The sequence below is a fragment of the Gossypium hirsutum genome, chromosome A06, assembly GCF_007990345.1.
Source record: "Gossypium hirsutum isolate 1008001.06 chromosome A06, Gossypium_hirsutum_v2.1, whole genome shotgun sequence".
NCBI lineage: Eukaryota > Viridiplantae > Streptophyta > Magnoliopsida > Malvales > Malvaceae > Gossypium > Gossypium hirsutum.
Genome location: NC_053429.1, coordinates 12159735 through 12179682, shown reverse-complemented (window position 1 = coordinate 12179682; position 19948 = coordinate 12159735). Strand labels below are relative to the sequence as shown.

Below are 19948 nucleotides of genomic sequence, written 5' to 3'. Positions count from 1 at the left end.
ACAAATTTAGCAATTAACTTTTACATATTATATTAATTTAATCATAATTTTAAAAAATTAAATCTCAAAATTTACAAATATTCTTAACTTGTCCAAATTTTAAAAAAATTTAACGAAATATATAAAAATTTTCAAAAAAATATAATTGTCCTCTTTTTTTTATTTAGTATATTGGCGATGAAAACTTATTAAAAACACAAACAAAATTAAGGTTTTGTCATATCTCCTCTTAATTTATTATTTATTTTTTAAAATACAACTTCTTTACTCCACTCAACTATCTCTCCTAATTGAGAAAAGATAATTACTATGTTACAACACCTAAAAAGATAGGCTTGAGAAAAGCCCTTTTTTACTTTGTTATATATAGATTATTATTTATTTATATAGAGTATTATGACCAATTGACTAGAAAAATCTCATTTCCCAAAAAAATTATGAAAATGGACTGCTTTTTTAAAAAATAACGGGAATGGTCTGATTTTACTAAAACGCATTGAGCTGGTGTCGTTCTCAGGGAAAAGTAAAAAAAGCATGTCCAGCTCAGCGCTTTTTTCCCCTCTGACCTGTAAAACGCATAAAGGTCAGCACGTTTTGTTAAAGCACTTCTAAGTCAGCACTCTTTTTGCCCACGTTCCAATGACTAAATTTCCAAAAAAATACATTTTTTTAAAAGAATTACGAAAATAGGCCAATTTTTTGAAATTTTACAAGAATGAGCCTTTATATAGACCCAAAGTGGCAACACTATTTTTCTTTTAAGTTTTTTGTGCCACTAATTAATGTGGACATAAAACTTACAAAGCAAAACTTTATATAGATCCAATGTCTCATTTTCTTTGTTTTCTTAAGCAATGTGAGATGTGAGATATGTGTATATATAAATTCATGAATAGGTTTGTAGCTTGTTTCTAAATAATGCGAGATTCCTTATTTTTTTTAACTAACAACATAAGATTAAACGTTACATTATATTTAATAATTTTTTTACAAAATAATTTCCATTTTTTATATTTTGTTAACTTTTTCTCATATTATAAAATTACATTTTGAGATCTTTGATCTTCTTGCATTTTAGAATTGTTAGCATATACAAAACGACCATAATAAAAAAAGAAAAAGAAGAATAAATTGCACATATGAAATTTGTACATGCACATATGAAATGTGTAACACCCCTAACCCTTATCCGTCACCAGAACAGGGTTATAGAGTATTATCGGACTTTATGAAATAAATACGGATATTTCTCCACCTTTATTATTCATATTAAGAATCAATTATATAATATTTATATTGTCCCTTAGATGGGCCCTCGAGACCCAAAATACACCTTAGAAGTGATTCGGGACAAAACCGGATATTCAGAAAATTTTTTCAAAATTTCAAAAATTTTCTTAAGAACAAGGGACACACGCCCGTGTGGATGAAAATAGGCCATTTGTCTCACCCCATCTTGGTATTAACCTAGGCACAACCATTTACATATTCACGAAATACAATAAGACCTTCAATTCAATCCAATACCAAGTCTTATAACTAACATATCATTACAAATATTCAAATATCCAATCTTACCAAATCAAACTATATACACATTTATGCATATTTTACTAAATTTACTAAGTCAAATTATACCTCGTTATACCTATTAATTAACCATTTTAAACACATCTCATTCATGTTTAATTCATACTTATATAAGTTGATTTGAAACTTAAACAAAATATACATCATAATATTACACAAATCAACTTTACTTAAAATCATACCAATCCCTATACATGCCATATAAACCATAGTATAAATCATAAAATCTACCGGAACAAACTGGAAAGTGTGGCTCGATGTGTTGATCCGATCCTCTAATTTCACGTTAATCTACAAGAGCATTAAACAACACGTGTAAGCTTATCGAAGCTTAGTAAGTTCATTAGGTTAAACATTGATCTTATCGAACTCAATATAATAAATTAAATTGCAAATAAATCATACATTCTTTCTGTCAAACACAACATAAATCAATGAACACACTTCCTTCAAATTAATAACAATAATGATAAATAAATCTTTCAAATTCCAATCACATAAGTATTTTACCAATTCTTACTAAATCGAAGAACGACTTACATATATGAGTACATCGTTTTCTTTGTGCCATAGTCCAACTATGGTCTTACATATATGTTGCCATAATCCTTGCCATGATCTTACATTCGTAGTACCATAACCCAGTTATGGTCTAATCATCAGAATTCCATAGCCCAACTATGGTTTTACATATAAACACTGCCATGGTCCAACCATGGTTTTACGTTTATAGTACCATAACCCAGTTATGGTCTTATCCGTCAATTCATCCTTTACTTTAATGTCATAGCCCAACTATGGTCTTATATATAAACACTGCCATGGTCTAACCATGGTTTTACGTTTAGAGTACCATAACCCAGTTATGATCTTATCCGTCAATTCATCCTTTACATTAATGTCATAGCCCAACTATGGTCTTATATATAAACACTGCCATGGCCCAACCATGGTTTTATTTGTCAAATCATCCTTTGTCACAAAACGATTATACTCAATCCCGCTTTCTACTCAATTTAATCATTCAATTCGATTTTACAATTTAATAATAATTTTTATTTTCAACAACAAAAATATGACTAATTACATAATAACATTCATGAATTATTAAATAAACATTAAAATTTAACCAAACGAATTTACCTGGGCTAATTGTGGAATTTGTAGTAGTTAGGGACTATTTTGTTAATTTCCCTTTTTCTTGTTGATCTACGGGCTCTTGATCTAAAATGTAAAATTATTTATTCATTATCATACATTTCAATTCAATTTAATTCACAATTAATACCCCTTAATTTTTGAAATTACACAATTGACCTAACTTTTACAATTTTTACAATTTAGTCCCTCACCAATTAACCCATCAAATGAGCTAATTTTTCTCAATTAACATTTTATCTAAATATTATAAGCTATTACACAGCCTTTGATAAACATAATTTAATACCAAACCCTAAGATTTAATCTTTTTCACAAATTGGTTCTAAAATCAATTCTATTAAAATTACTTGATAAGATCATCATATAACAAAATTAAAGCCTCAATTCCATGTTAATTCATCATAAACATCCAGCACTCATCAATGGTAACTTTAAAAGTTACCCATAAAATAAAAAACTAATGAATTAGATAGTTGGACCTAATTGCAAAAGTCTTAAAAACACAAAAATTACAAGAAAAAGGCAAGAATTGAACTTACATGAAGTAAAATAAATAAAACCAGCTTAAAACCTTATCCTATGGCGTTTTTAGCCGATAAATTGAAGAAGAATAGCCAAGAAAAGTTTAGAATTCAATTTATTTAAGTTAACTTCATAAAATTTACAATTTTACCCTTTAATCACATTATTTTTGTTTTCTTTTCTGCTTATGCCGCCTCATGCCTTTATTTTAGGCATAATTTCTCCTTAAGTTCTTCCTCGTTTAACATTTAGCCTATTTTATCACTCTGGCAAGTTTTTCACTTTTTTTAATTTAGTCTTTTTTAATTAATTAACTATTAAAACGTTAAAATTTTCTAACGAAAATTTATACTAACTTAATAAAACTACGTAAATATTTATAAAAATATTTACGGCTCGGTTTATGAAATCGAGGTCTCGATACCTCATTTTTGGAACCACTTGACCTAATAAATTCTTTTAAACCACAAATTACTAATTCAAAAGTCTTCTAAAATTATATTTGACTCATAAATAATATTTAAATAATAAAATTTTTGAACTCACTCGTCAGATTTAGTAATCTCGAATCACTGTTTCTGACACCATTGAAAATTGGGTTGTTACAAAACGCATTGACTTGGACGCGTTTTACATGTCAAAGGGAAAAAAGCGCTGAGTTGTACACGTTTTTCTGACTTTTCCTTGAAAATGACGCCAGCTTAGCACATTTTAAAAAAATTGGACTATTCTCGTTATTTTTGAAAAAAAAGCCCATTTTCCTTTTTTTTTGGAAATGGGCTTTTTTTGGACAATTGGTCGAGTATTACTAATCCATAGATATATAGATTCTAAATTTTTTTATTATTATATAGATATAGATTGATTATATAGATACATCTAACTTTTCTATAGAGATATAGAACTTTTATCAGTAATTCCATTTCATTTATATTATATTCTATATCATTTATATTTTTAAATAAAATAAAGGAGCTAAAGAAATATCTCAAATAAAAAAAAGGAAAGAATATCGCTTTGATTTCGCGCAAAATGGAACTTTTCTATTTTCAATTTCCACAGACCGGCCTGGTCAGTACCCGTTTGGGCTCATTTTTTTATTTTCAATTCAATTAATTCATTTTTCCTATGATTTTACGATCTGACTTGTTGTAACAAAAAAATCTTGTTATTGCATTAAATCAACAATCAAAAGCAAAAGTCCTATTTCCGTTCCTATGATATAAAATCAAATATTATTTCTATTATTTTTCTTTCTTCCTATATCTTTTTATTTCCATTTATTTTATATTTTACTAGAATAACTAAAATAAATAAATAAATAAACTATGGATTTTTGCACAATCCATTTTTATGTTATTTATGTTATGACTAAGACCTTTTGTCGAATCTATAGCACATGAAAAAATCTTAATATTTTCATCGCATGTGTGTCAAATAATTATCCTTACCTAAACCCACTTGTGGAGTGTTTTTTTTTTTACTCCATTAGCTATGTATAAGATAATAATCCTTAAAAGATACGACACATAACAATGTTTGACTATATACTATTGAGGGTTACCATTTTTTTACAAAGCAATAAATATTATTTATACATTTTTAATATTATTACACAAATTGTTTTTACTCACATTGTTTGTATATCTATACTTACTATTATTCAAATCCTTAATTGATTTGGTGTTACGAGTCAACCGGACACTAGCTCGATTGAAAAAAAATACTAAAATGTACTTTCATATATAAAATAAGTTACATTATTACTATGGTATTTTTGTCTTTTTATATTTCAAATAAAACTAACAACAAATTTACATATAGTGATATTTGAATTCATGCCACCAACATTTGCAAAACCTTAAATTTACCACAACAACTAAAGCTTTATTTTAATAATTGTGTACATTTTAATATTATTAAACAAACCTTTTCACCCACATCGTTTGTATCTATACTAAGATTTTAATCTCCTAATTGAGTTGATGTTACAAGTCAATCAGATACCAACTCGATTAGGTTATTATAATGTCGACCATTCATATTTAAAATAAGATATATTATTACAATGATATTTTTATCTTTATATTAAATAAAACGGGTAAAAATATTACATATGGCAAGATTTGAGCCTATGCCACCAATATTTACAATACCTTAACTTTTCCACTTCAACTAAAGCTTTATTAATAGTACAAGCTAGAAAATAATTTGAGTGTGTTTAATATTCTTAATTACATGTATTTACCTATTTAACTTTATGGTGATGTCATCAATTATGAGTTAGTATCGAGGTGACTTAAGAGATTAACTCAATCGGTAAAATTATCTTTAAGAATTATTATCAGTAGTGGTAAAAAAAGTATTTATAAATTTATTAAACACAAGTTCAATCTTCTAGCTATGTTAATTTTAGTTCTTTTATTTAAAAATTATTAAAAATATGAAAAGACAAAAAGGTAACTAAAATAATAATAGTAGCCATTTAATGAAATGGTATATTAATTATTTCCTAACCGAATTAGTACTCGATTAACTCGTAAGACTAACTCAATCACTGTATAAAATAAAGGTGAATAGAACCGATATGGATATAAGAGATTGCGGTAAATAGGAGAATAAACCCTATAGGGTTTGGATTTTTCGGGCGGAGGAGGAGATGAACCTGAATCGGACGATCATTGGAGGCTTTCAATTAAGTTTAGGAACAAAAGCTAATCAAGGACCGATTCTTTCTAAGTTGCTAAAGCTGCTTATTTTGTAATGTGAGAAGTCAAAATGAAGATGAATAATTGCATTGCATCTTCATTTATGGGGTTCCCATTTAATTTAAAATCATGCATGCATGGCATGCCAACTTTTGGAGGTTGGGTAATGGGTAGAACGTGATTCTCGACAAATGGTGGCTTTGAATGCAAACACCAATATCAAATCACGTAAAAGTGGAACATTGTTTTAAAGATAGCCAGCGGTGAAGAAATTAATCCATCTCAACTAATTCCAAACTATGGTTATCATTTTTTTTTTAAATTTTGTAGAGAGAAGAAATAGCTTTATAAACATGGTGAGCTCAGCTGGTATGGCCGTGAAAGAGGAGAGCGTTGCATTGCATTGAAATATGGGTTGGAATAAGTTTATAAGTTGGGTTGGGTTGTGGGTTTGTTTGGTGGTAGTGGTGGGATATGAGAGTGTTGAGAGTAGGAAGGTAGAGGCGGAGAAGAAAAAGCCAGAATGGTTTTTTGATGGTAACCCCAGTTGGGGAATTGGCGGAGGTGGTTTTAGACGGGGGAACAGCTTTGGTTTTGGACATTCCTTTAGCTTCGGCAAGGGTGTAGGCTTCAGCTTTGGTTTTGGACGTCCTGGTTATGTTCAGAATGGTGGTGGTGGTGGAATTGGTGCCTTTAATTTGGAAAGCATTATAAGGAAAATGATAAAGGGCACTACTATGGTGGGGGAGGATGAGGAGGTGGTGGTGGAGGCGGGATAGGAGGAGGTTTTGGGAGCGGTGCTGGTTTCGGTGGAGGAGGATTTGGCGGCGGCGGCGGCCGAGCAGGAAATGTAGGCAGCCAGGGCAACCGTGTTGAATAGAAGAAAACATGAATTAATTACTTGTTCAATTCAATTCATACTTCTATTATTTTCAATTTCCGACCACATTTGCTTCAAAAAATAATTTTTAGTTAGTTACTAATGTCCTTATTTTGCCTTCACTTTTAATAATATTTCCACACAACAACAAATGTTTAGTTGTAATTAAATTGTGGGTTATTATTTGGTATATTTATAATGTATTTTTTTATTTTATAAGTGATTTTAAAAATGGATAAATCATCAAAATAGTCATTTTTTTTGTTTTAGATTACATTTTAGTCACTTATATATGTTTGAAATGTTACGTTTTAGTTACTTACGTTTGTAACATTTTCGTCACTGAGCCGTTAATTGCCGTCAACGGTGTAATGGTAAACTGACGTGACACATTAAATCATCATTTCAAAAGAAAATTTAAGGTTAAATTCTACAATTGGTCCCTATATTTTTTCATTTTGAGCAATTTAATTTTTTGTATGTTCTTTTAACTTTTTTTTCCATTCTCTTTTGCTTCTCCCTTTTGTTTTCCTACCTTTTTTTTATTTCTTTTAACGTAGTTTTTTTACATTTTCCATTTGCTAAAACTAGTCCACAAACTTGCTTCACTTAAAAAAAAAGAAAGTATAGAGGCTAGTTTTAACAGATAGAAAACATAGAAAAATTATGTTAAATGAAATGAAGAAGGGAGGAAAACAGAGTAAGAAGCAAAAGAGAATGGAAAATAAAGAAAAAAAAGAAAGTTAAAAATAATAAAAGAAAAAAATACTCAAAACGAAAAAATATAGGGACCGATTGTCTAAATTAACCTAAAATTTTTGTTTGAAATGACAACTTAACGTATCATGTCAGCTTACGGTTACACTGTTAACAACAATTAACGATTCAGTGACTAAAATGTTACAACGTGATAACGTGACTAAAATAAAAATCAAGGTAAACAAAAGTGACTATTTTAATAGTTTACCCTTCAAAAATTTAATATATATTTTTATTAAATATTTATTTTTAATATTTTATTATATTTTTATTGAATATTTATCAATTTTCTAATGTTGTTTGTAAAATCTAAAAACATCACTCACAATATATCAAATAATTTTCTTAAATTAATGATAACAGCAAAACTAGGTCATAACTAAATTTGGGTTTCCAAACTATACATTTACAATACCTTTACACCATGGATCACAATTCATAACAACATTGATGCCATAAGGTTTTGAATTAATATAACAAAAATATAATTTAAAAATATTGTATTTGTAATAAAGTTTAGATATAGTTTAATTTTTTATCTGATGTGTTTTGATTACCGAATTTATATTATTTATAATTTATACTCATAATTGTATATGGAAACTCCTTAAAAAATATTTACGATGGATATACTTTTAGAAAAAATTCCGTATCATTTAAAGCTTAGGTAAAATTTTAAAATAATATTTATTACTATTTTTCCATAAATAATTATATATGTAAAACCTTTCTATTGCAAATTTTATTAAAACTATCAATATAAAAATTATTAAAAATTAGTCAATTGAGTCTTAAATTGATTAATATAGACATTGTTTTCAACACAGTAATACGTGAGTTCGAGAGGCTTTGTTGATGTAACATACACATGAATTGCCACATGTTATGTTTGCAATTAACTATTCTTTTAAAATTAAAAAATTATTTTTTAAATACTTTTATAATTTTTGTGAATTTTTTAAACTTTAAAAAATTAATTAATTACTCACGTGAAATCAATATAACAATATATTACATCAACAAAATTAACAAACACTAATTTTTCTAATCTAATTACTATAAACAACATAAATTTAAAGATTAAAAAAAACAAAAAATTAAATACATAATTAAAATAAATTTTTTTAAAATTGGATGGCAAATAAATCATTATGTCAAATATTTATTACCTTTTTACAGTTCAAATAGCAACTGCAAAATGATACAACATCCGGGGGGGGCATAAAATTTGTAGGCAAACGCACAGATCACTTTGATCACAATTAGAATAAAACATCATATCTGCACAAAAGAATTTAAAAAAGTAAAATAGATCCCCACAAACTTAGCTGCAATACCATCGCTACATTTGAGCTTTGCACCTCGCTTTTCCGTTATGAGCTTCAAACTAACTATAAATTGCCAATACCGGCTCAAATCCTTGAACCCCGAAATGAAAAATATTGAAAAACTCATACAGGGCTTGGATGATTCCAACTTTAAAACCAAAACTTTCCATCAATTTTACAGGCAGCAAGGGGATGCTTAGCCAAACGGGTTACCCCCAACAGAAGAGAATGGATGTGGGGCAGCTGGTGCTGCCAATCTACCAGCCACCTGTTGATTGGTATTTACGAAACTAAAAGACACTTCACTGCCGGTGCCGCCAATTTGATGGCTGCAAAGCATAGAATATTTCATAGATTAGGAACATAAACCTATAATTAACTTTTAACAGGTGGTGCTCAGCAATTTGAGGCACTGCCAGTAACCCAGATTGAAGCCACAGCATAAAACAGAACAATGGTTTAAACATAAAATGGCCATTGCGTGGGCTAACACAGTAATGTCAAGAAACATTGGACAACGTACATGCAGAAACAAGTGCAATGAAGAGATAAGGAATGAATTACCTGGAAGGTGGCAAGCTATTAGGTAACTGTGCTCCTTGGTACGGCCCTATAAGTTTTTGAGAAATTCAGCTTGTCAAAAAGATCAAAATAAAAATAAGCAAAAAGAAGAAAGGGGGGCAGGGGTAAAAAGCGTTACGTTGTGCCACTGATGATGCATAAGGTAACTGCAATGACATCCCTGATGCATAAGGTAAAGACTGAGGTGACATCCATGCTGGTGATGGAGTACCAAGGCCAGAAGTACGCACTGGGCCAGAAGGAGGTGACATATTTGGTAGTGCACCTTGTAAGGAAGCCATTGATGGAAACTGCATCAGAAGCAACATTACATAAAGAAATTGTCAAACACCATACATGAGCAAGTCCTGGGTAAGTTCAAGGAGAGATAGCTAGCTTTGTGTTCCAATTTCAAAAAGTAAGAGTAGGTTGGGAAGTGATTATCGGATGAATCGTCGTGCATAAAAGATTTAACAATCAAAATGGCACTCATGCATAAAAGAAATAACCTTGCTTTCTCTCTCTCTCTGAAACAACGAGATTTAAATTCTAAAAAAAATGCAGAAGAGAAGCATGCCGGCATTACAAGTATGTCACAAAGTTATTGCAGAATCCTTAAACCAAAAAAAAAAGTCGGTCATGGCCAGAAGCAATGGAATAGTTCAAAAGATGTGAATAACATACTGTTTGAGTTTGAACTGCAGGTGCTTCACTGCCAAGATCAAATGGGTTTATTGACCTTGATGACTGTGGAAATGAAGACATTGGCTGTAACAACAAAAAGCATGTAGAAATATAAGTGATGCATCAAGTAATTGGACATTCAGTTAAGTATGAAAGAATGAACTCATGAACGAAATTGCTCTTATGATGTAGGAGTACCACTGCAGTATTATATTGCATCGTCAAACCCATCCCATGTGGTGGGCCAGTTTGCCACCCTGGTGCAGCAGCAGTATAGGAAGGATAGTTTGAAGCAAATAGGTCCTGCAAAAACCAAGAGGCCAACACAATAAATAATCCTCAAAACCAAGAACTTGGATGTCCTTGGCCTAAATAGATATTACCGGAGGTAGTTCCTTTCTTCCACTTTCTTTTGTTTCTGTAGGCGGCTTTGATGCAACTGTAGAAGTGGCATCTTGGGCAGGTTTTGAGACAGCTTGAGGTATATGTGCAACTGATGCACTCAAAGGCCCCAGCATATGCTGTGAAGGAGCAAAGTTCCATGGCTGCCATAAAAAGTGCAACGTGAAGTTAGATGAACAAAGAGTTGATTATCTATAAAATACCACAATACTAGAAAATACTTCCCACCTGATTGGTTGAAGCTCCATCAACAGGTGGAATAAATTGTTGGGTAGTACACTGACCACCAGCTGCAGAGAAAAAAGAAGTCTGTTGCTGCTGCTGCATATTAGGCTGTTGTTCAGCATTATAACCACCAACCTGGGAACTACCACCGTTGACAGGCATCAATCCAGGGGCAGCTGCCAAAGCACCAGTAGAAGGCAGTGTTGTGAAATTGCTAACTGGTGCAGCTGCAGGAGCAGCAGTACCAAAGGGTGACATTTCGATCTGCCCTGTGAATGCAATATTGGTGTTGATGCCAAGAGGTGTTCCATTCACATTGGCCATAGAAGCAGGTATTTGTCCACCGCCACTGCTATAAACTCCTGATTGATCACCAGGTACAGATGCTGGAACGGACAATTGAGAAAGAACGGAGTCCAGGGTGTTCATATTTGAACGAGCCTGAGAAACATTTTTCTGAGAAGCAAAATCAAAAGAGGCCCAGTTTTGGTCATTGCTAGAACTTATTGTCTGTACAACAGATTGAGTCTCAGTTGTTTGTGGTGCCTGAGTAACTGTGGAAGCAACAGGAGGTTCTGGATCAGCATCAAAATCAATTAAGCTCCCAGTCATCTCCAGCTTAACTTCTGCTGGATTCCTGCCTGTAGATCCTAAGCTGCTAGAAGATGCAGTTCTCTGCAAAAGTAAAATAATAGTAAGTCATATGGGTGTAAATGAGATCCTGCTGCTCGCAAGTTATTCGAGTTCGATTAAAAAAATACTTGAATTCATTTTGGTAATTATTGACCTGCTCAAGCCGAATTCCAACAGCGTAATACTCGATTCGAATGGCTCCTGAGCCTAATTGAGCTTTTCATTTTAATATATGTTTATTTATGAAATTACATTTTTATGAGTACAAAAATTAATAAACAAGCTTAATCGAGCTTGAGCTGTAGTAGCTCAATTATGTCTCGAGCCGAGCTCAAGTCAAGTATTTAGCCCTGAATTTCAAGTCAAGCTCGAGCTTGGCACTATTTGTGTCCGGCTCAACTTAACTTGATTACACACCCCTAAGTCCATTTCCTTTCTCTGTACCATCACAAAAGTTGAGCAGAAGTAAAGAAAAACAGGCAACATTTTTTTCCCTTCATGCAATACTAGGAGGGAAAAAATCTTAAAAAGTGACTACAAAAAGTTCACAAATATGATTTTTGAACAGTGATAAACATTCATTTACTGATTTTTCGATTGCAAACAACTTAATTTAACTTTGAGGTAGATATTATCATGACAAACATCATAAAAGTGATGATGCAGCAAAGAACCATGGTATCATAATCAAATTGACAATAATTCTGAATAACTTGGAAATACATGGAATTCCAACAGGACAAGAGCTACTAAGTCAAACTAAAAGTAGGACAAATACTCTAAATACACTTGCAGAAAATGAGGAGAAAAAGTAAAATTCAAAGGAATAGAAACTGTGCCAAGTAGTTAATTGTGGTAAATGGCATCAAACAGAAAATACATACTTTTGGGAAAAGAAAAATGCATCAGGCTAAGACAAATAAAATTGCTTTAAGAGGATGAAGAATGAAAAACTTGTCTTTTTGCAGGATCAGAACAGCACAAAAAAACAAAGAAAAGTTTTGTGAACATTGCAAACTAAACCAAAACAGAACCTTGACTATAACAATAAACTAATATGACAGGCACCAGCAGAAACTACCTGTGTTTGAGGGCCATCAATAGTTCTGCTGCCATTTACTTTTGGAGGCTCACTTATACGAAGGGAGACTACATTTTCACCCAAAATTTCTCTAACAGGACGAGCCACTGGGGGACTGGATGACTCTAGATCTTTTGGTCGCTCAGGTGACCTACCTTCCAACTTTGGATCTCCGTCAGATACTCTATGATCTTCAGGTTTCCTCCCATTAGCAAATCTATCTTCTCGGCGCCAGTCATTGACAACTTCATGGCGACCAGGACTTCTGTAGTCACTATATTGTCGACTTTCTTGATCATATCCAGGGCTTCTTTCATCATAACCATATCTGGAATTTCTGTCATCATTTCTTCCTCCTGGACTGGACCTTTCACTGAAACGGCGTTCATATGTATCTTCATATGGTGGAGTTCTGGACCCTCCTTGATATCCATCTGTCCTCCTATTCTCATAAAAGTCTTCCTTGTCACCCTGCAAAGCCCAAAATTAAAAAAACCATAACACTAATTAAAGATTCAACAGTATAAAAATTCCCTCCTCCAGAAGCAGGAACCTAACATATAAATTCAATGCCCATCATATCATATCCCAGGCTTCATAACTGATTCACATTCAATTTAAAATAGGAACAGGGAAGGGCACCATACCATCTTTCCTCTAGGAGGCTTGTCATAGTTTCTCCCACCACTATATCTTCTATCCACATAGACATGCTTAATGAAGTCACGGAGCCTCTCAACATTGCTGACAACAAAACTTAGGCTTAGAAGCATTGTAACTAATAAAGACAGAACCAAAAGATTGGATTTTTAAGTGATAACCTGCTGTCAGGGACAGAATTACGCTGTGGATCCCATTCTTTAAAATAGATTTCTTTTGCACGCTGCAAATAAGGGAAAAAAAAAAGAACAAGAATGAGAAAATGGATTAATAGAATGAAAAGAGAATTACTTACATAAAAAATCTCTTCCTTTTACTCTTTATCAAGAGAGAGGGAGAGAGAATGTTAATATTTACCTGATTTCCCCCTTCTTGAAGAGCACTAACTTCTTGAGAAGTAAATTTAGCCATAGATACTGATTTAACTCTGTGTGTGAACTCCCGACTGTAAACAATTTAAACCAGTAGCCAGTTTTAGGTACTAGTGTCTCAGATAAAAGCTAATCAGCAGGCAATATGTTGAGAAAACTTAATATGCCAAAATAATTTGAACACTTACTGTATTCCACTGCAGGTGGTGCAAACAAATGTCCAGAAACTTGTGCAAACATATTGAGGCCCCTGCTCAGCTGACAAGTTAGCAAATAGCAACACTATGACAAAGTATAAGCACTCCCACATTTACACATTATAAAGAAATCATATTCAATTTAGCATAAGGAAAATGCTACAAAAACATATTTGAACTGCAAAAGCAACATTTCAGGAGGATATTCAAACAAATATTTATGGAACAATAAGAAGTTCCCAAAAGGTTCAAGAGTGAAGATTCCAGAAATCATCAAAACTTATATCAGACTTTCTAATGGTAACAAATCCATACAGTATTCAAACGTATATAGCTACATTCACTAGACATAAGTACCAACCCCAGCAAACCCTGCATTCTTTTTTCTTCAGAACTCAGGGGTTAATTTTCCATTAATGCAGGGATATAAATATAGAAGTATCAATAACATACAATAAATCACAAACGGACCAGAAGCATTATTGATTTCATCAACATCACAGTTGCAAACGAGCAATCAATTCAAAGCCTATGTATACAAGCAAGTATATATCTGTAACTAAATCGAAAGAGTCACTTGATGAACAACTCCTAGAGTTTTATTTCATCAATCTATAAGAAAACAAGAAATCCATACCAAACTGTTGCAGTTAATACATCTACGATTCTCTGATTGTTTGAGAAGAGCCCGAATTATTCGCTCATTTTTCTCATCTTCCTTTAGTCGACTCGCCATCACACTCTTCCTATATCAAATAAGTAAAGACAAAAATAAAAATTAAATGTACATATATATATATTGAGTCCGCATGAATTTTCTCCAAATCATAATTAATCACCAGCAGATGCACAAAAAAAAATCACTAGATTCTAACCCAGTTAACTCCAAAATTCCTTTTTCTACATTATTTTCATTTTTGGCTTAATCCTTCTATCTACATTATTACCAATTCCATAGAACTGATTAAACATTAACTTCCCTACACTTCCAAGCAAAATCAAACAATCGAAACGACAAATCTCTTATTTTTCCTTACTAGACCAACATTTTGCTGGTAATATAAAAAAAAACAAAGAAAAAAGAATTCAACTAACCAAAACCAATCGATCTGAACAATCAAACCACCCTAACAACAGAAAACAGCGCAAATAGATAAATAGTGACGTGTTTGGAACTCTAGAAAAGGAAAAAGAAAAGGACTGACCAGGAATCAAAGAGAAAAATGAATTTTCTCAAGCTTTACGTGTGGTGGCTTCTTATTCAATAAATTCCGATCCAACTCCAAGAATATTATGTAAATAACAGAGCAAAAAAAACTGGATTAAATATAAATATAAATATAATATAGAAACAAAGGAGAGAGAAAATATTGTAGATCTTCGAAAGAAGGTAGCTTTGCTAATTGCTACAGCTAAGAACTAAGTAAAACAATCAAATAAATGGCTGCTTTACCGCTTTATTATTTTTAAAGTTTTTTCCCTTAATAAAACATAGGTCAAATTCTCTATAAAATCCCTGTACCATGCATTTTGATGGATTTAGTCCCTCTATACTCTATATCCTCACTCCTTTTCAAAATTTGTATTTTCAGTTCTGAGGTTTTTTTTGTTAAATTAATTGGAGTCACATTTAAAATTACAAAAAAAAAATTAAAATCGACATGAATTTAATAAATAAATTTAATGGTGTTATCAACTCATAAAATTTACATAATCATTTTAATCAAAATAAGATATTTGGGTTAATTAATGGCATTGTAAAAGTTGAGGTATTCGATTATGTCAAGAAGTTATAGTAAAAAGATTAAAACTTAAATTTAAGAGTAGTATAGTGACTAAAATTGATATCTGACCATATTTAGTAGAAAATACGGTGCCATGGCACTTTGTCACGTTCATGCTCTCTCTTTACTAAAATGTTCATATATAATTGAAAAAAGAATCACTTTTGACCTTTCAACTTCAAATTACCTTTTTATCTTTGGATACTTGTTAGCATACAAAAGATGTGATGGTAAAATAATAAGATAACTATCACTTACAATAATGTACATTCTTTGGACTAACTAATGATATTATAAAAGTAAAGAATTAAATTATGTTAAATTAAAAAATAAAGACTAAATGTGAAATATGAGCATAGTAGTGAAATTGAAACAACAATTTAACCATTATTTTATAATGACTAAAAATGAAAAAAAATCATGTCATTAGTCCAAATAATTAGCACTGATAATTAATTTGGATTAAAAAATATATTCCTAAAATAATTTTTTTATGAAAATAATATTTTAAAAAAAGTCCACATTAATAATTTAATGAGAATAGAGTATAGAGTAAATATTATAAAAAAATAGGGATCAAATTATTGTAAAAATTAAATCTTAATTTTAGATATAGTAGACTGTAGATGGACCAAAAATGATATAAAAGGAAAAATAAAGAAAGTTCACCTTCCATTTATATGTAGGTTATAGATTTAGAAAGAGAAAATCTAGGGATTTTCTAAATTTTCTTTTCATTTTTTTCTTGTATTACAGGGAGAAGAGAGGGGAAGCTGTGTCGCCATGCAGACGCAGCCGTTTTGTTTTTTCTATGGATTTCGTTTTTTTCCTTTTTCAGCTATAGGAAAGATAGAAATAGATTGCTTTGGATTTTTAAACGATTCTTAGTTTTTAACTTTATCTTATCAAAATAACATTCATCTTTTTATATTATTTTAAAGTGTTTTTTTTAAAAAAAATATATTTAACAATTTTTATATATAATTCAATTCAAACAATTACAGTAATTTTCAATTTTTTAATATTTTATCATAGAAAAAGAATATCACATGTGTAATTAAAATTAAGGTGGCATTTTCATTTGGTAAAGGCCGAGGTCTTAAATTTTGAGTATGCAATTTGAGACATATCATACGCAATAAGTTTCTAAATCTCTTCATGTGTGAAAATTTTAGTTCAATTAGTCTTAATTTATTAGCTTTAATTTGATAATATTTAAAATATAAATAGATTAAATTATATTTTCCTAAAAACATGATAATAAAATTCGGAATTAATTTTATCAAATAAATTACAACTTTTATTAATTTTACCATTTTATTAATAAAATTCAGTTTATTATTAACAAAGTATAATTTAATATATTTATTTTTTAAATATTAATAATTTATTTATTTCAAATAAAAATAAATTAATGTATTTATCTATAGATAAAATTTAAATGTTTAACGTGTATTAAAATTAGAATATAATTTTAGTTTGATAATATCTAAATAAATTTAAAATTAAATAGTTTTTATGGCTTTATGGTGAAAAAAATGTTGTATAAATTTTTAAAAAAAAAGTAATAATTCTGTTTAAAAATAGAATTTAACTGAGAAAAATAAAAAAATTACCATTATTTAAAGGGAAAGTTACATTTCATTAATTTTAATTTGTAAATTCAGTTAAAGAAAAAAGGATTGTTTATTTGAATATGATTTTTCTTTTTTTATAAGCGCTGGACAATGGAGACTTTTTTTAATTGGATTTAACAAAGGAGACTTCTAGAATGTGAGATTGGTGGATTCCTTTTCATTTTTGGTTGGCACCAACGTGTTAAAATGTTCATCTTGATTGCTTTTAATTTATTGATGTAACATGCAAAAACACACAACATTGTCTCAACTCCGATTAAAGGTTTTTGTTTGCTTACACCCAAAACTTTAATTTACGTAATGAATAAAAAACATTCAGAATTGTAACTTTAAATCATTTGGCTTGTAGGATTTCATCAAGTCCAACTTCTTTCACCAGAGGTCTTGCTTGGAACATTTCACTACAACCACCTCAATTAAGAGTAAGAAACCGCTTGCATAAGGGGGGAAGGCAGATTTTTATTTTTATTTTTGAAAGGTACGAAATTAAGTTATATCTTATTATAAGAACTAAAATTAATTTCACCAATATGTCAATTTAAATCTTTAGTTTTTAAAAGGATTAAATCAAAATTTTATCATTTTTAGGGGGACAAATTGTAACAATTTAATTCTTTTTAATGTTGGAAAAGTCAATTTTGGAAAATTTTGAGTTATTCAGAAAGTTGAATGGAAAAAAAATTGAGTCTAATTTGGGATCAAGAAACAAACTTAGATAATAATTCAAGAAATTAAGCTAGTATATAATTGGTATGAGGATTAAATTGCATAGTGATTAAAAATGAATAGAGAATTGGTTTTTAATTTTATAAGTCCTTAATAAGCTAATAACCAAGTCCTTGAAAATAAATTCCATAATTAATATGGTGGTAGTGAAATTCCATGGTTTTCTCCACTAATATTAATTAATTAACATTAAACACATTATTAGTGATGAGTAATTAAACTACCAATTATATATATAGCTATTTAATGGGAGAGAGAAGACGAAAATATCATTTTCCTCATCTTTCCCAACCGAAACAAAGAAAAAGAAATTATAAAGGCTTTGAGTTTTCTTCCTTATTTGGTCATCAATTAATCAATGCGAGAATTGTTTCCTTTAATAATTTTTATAGAATTTTAATTATATAAGCTTAACAATTCATGTCCATGTATTAGATTTTTTAATTGTTGAGTTCTAATCTGATTATCTTTAATGGATATTGATGAAATTAAGTTTGATTTTGGTGAGATTTTGAAGTATGAGTTTTTAGCATGTTAGGATAGATTAAAAGTATGAAGTCCATAGTGAATACATATAAAACCAAATTTTGATTTGATTCTAAATATTGAAAGATATGAGCATTTCAGATATAGGGACTAAAATGAATAAAATAAAAATTACGTTAAATTGTTGTGTTTCTTATGTTTGTGTGAAACTAATATTATTTTTATTATCAAATTTATTCTATGCAGTTAAAGACGATGTCAGACTGTCTCAAGATAAAAGAAAGGTAAAAGCCGTAGACGAGTAGCCAATTGTAGTCTGTGCTTTCATAGGTAAAAGCCGTAGACGAGTAGCCAATTCTAGTCTGTGCTTTCATGACTTTGAATTAAATATGTATGTGATTCGTTAAATATAGCTTAATTAAAGTAACATCAATACTTGTCTCATGATCTGGTAAATATTCATGTTATGATTAAATTGAAGATATGTGACGTGTTAAGTAATGTTATGTATTGATACGTAAATGGTTTGATTGATATGAACTTTCTATATGATGGTTGATATAATGTAATATATATATGTTGAGATAATAATTATCTTATTAACGGTCTCAGATAGGGTTGGGTATAGTTGACATGCAATAGGATTAGTGTATAGGATTTTACTTCAGTTTATATCGATGAGGTGCATAACGCATCTTATACTTTGGACGTACTGATGAGGCACTGACTGCTAGATATATTGGAATGATAGTTGGATGATCCATGTATTCGTATTTTAGCTCGCGAGGTTAAAGAGCTGCGAAATAAGAAAATTTCGTTAGTTAAAGTGATGTGGCATCAACACGGTATTGAAGAGGCCACGTGGGAGCCTAAAGATTCTATGAGACAGCAATATCCGAATCTGTTCAATGGTAAGATTTTCGGGGACGAAAATCCCTAAGGGGGAGAATTGTAATAGTCCGGTTTAGACCCTAGTCGGAATAGTGGTTTCGGGACCACATATTCGAGTTAGAAAAATATTTAAATATTATTTTTCGTGTTTATGATGTATGAATGAGTATATGTAAAAGTCTCGTATGAAAATTTGAATGTTTGTGTGCTTAATTTTGAAAAGGACCTAATCGCGTAAAATGTAAAAGATGTGTGCTAGATGTTAAAAGTGCCTATTTGACTTGGCTTTATAATTGTGAGGTCCTTATGAGGTTATTTGACCAAAGTTATGATTAAATGACATTATTGGACATTAGTTGATAGCATATTAATGTTTTAATGCAAGGGTAATATGGTAAAATAATTATTAAATGAATTATAACTAAAACAAAACATGAAAATAAGGCATTATATGTTGTTGGTGCCGGAAATTTAAGAACAAAAGAAAAAAAAGAGTTTTAGGGTTTCGACTAGTTCAAAGCTTAATTGAGGTATGTTTTTGTTTCAGTTTTTAATAATTTCTACGTTTTTGTGATCGTTGTTAAGTGCTCTAGCTAGCCCATGCTTAAATTCATGAAATTGTTGATGATTTTATGAGATCCCATTGATGAATTCATGAGTTT

General features: G+C 30.4%; 1 protein-coding gene across 2 annotated transcripts; it reads right to left on the bottom strand.

Annotated features, from left to right (window-relative positions):
• Nucleotides 1–8755: 8755 nt before the first annotated feature.
• LOC107962661 (probable ADP-ribosylation factor GTPase-activating protein AGD14) lies at nt 8756–15280 on the bottom strand. Of its 2 annotated transcripts, none has more exons than XM_016899129.2 (14): nt 14968–15280; nt 14400–14508; nt 13754–13815; nt 13552–13639; nt 13356–13417; nt 13182–13278; nt 12535–13005; nt 10824–11495; nt 10577–10738; nt 10392–10496; nt 10194–10277; nt 9649–9820; nt 9513–9558; nt 8756–9277 (listed from the first exon to the last, which is right to left on the bottom strand). In XM_016899129.2, exons 2-14 carry the CDS (start codon nt 14496–14498, stop codon nt 9145–9147), a joined length of 2253 nt encoding a protein of 750 aa, XP_016754618.1. In that variant the 5' UTR covers nt 14499–14508; nt 14968–15280; the 3' UTR covers nt 8756–9144. The 2 variants fall into 2 exon arrangements, with proteins under 2 accessions (XP_016754618.1, XP_016754619.1); XM_016899130.2 differs by having other exon boundaries at nt 14858–15180.
• Between the last annotated feature and the right edge of the window lie 4668 nt (nt 15281–19948).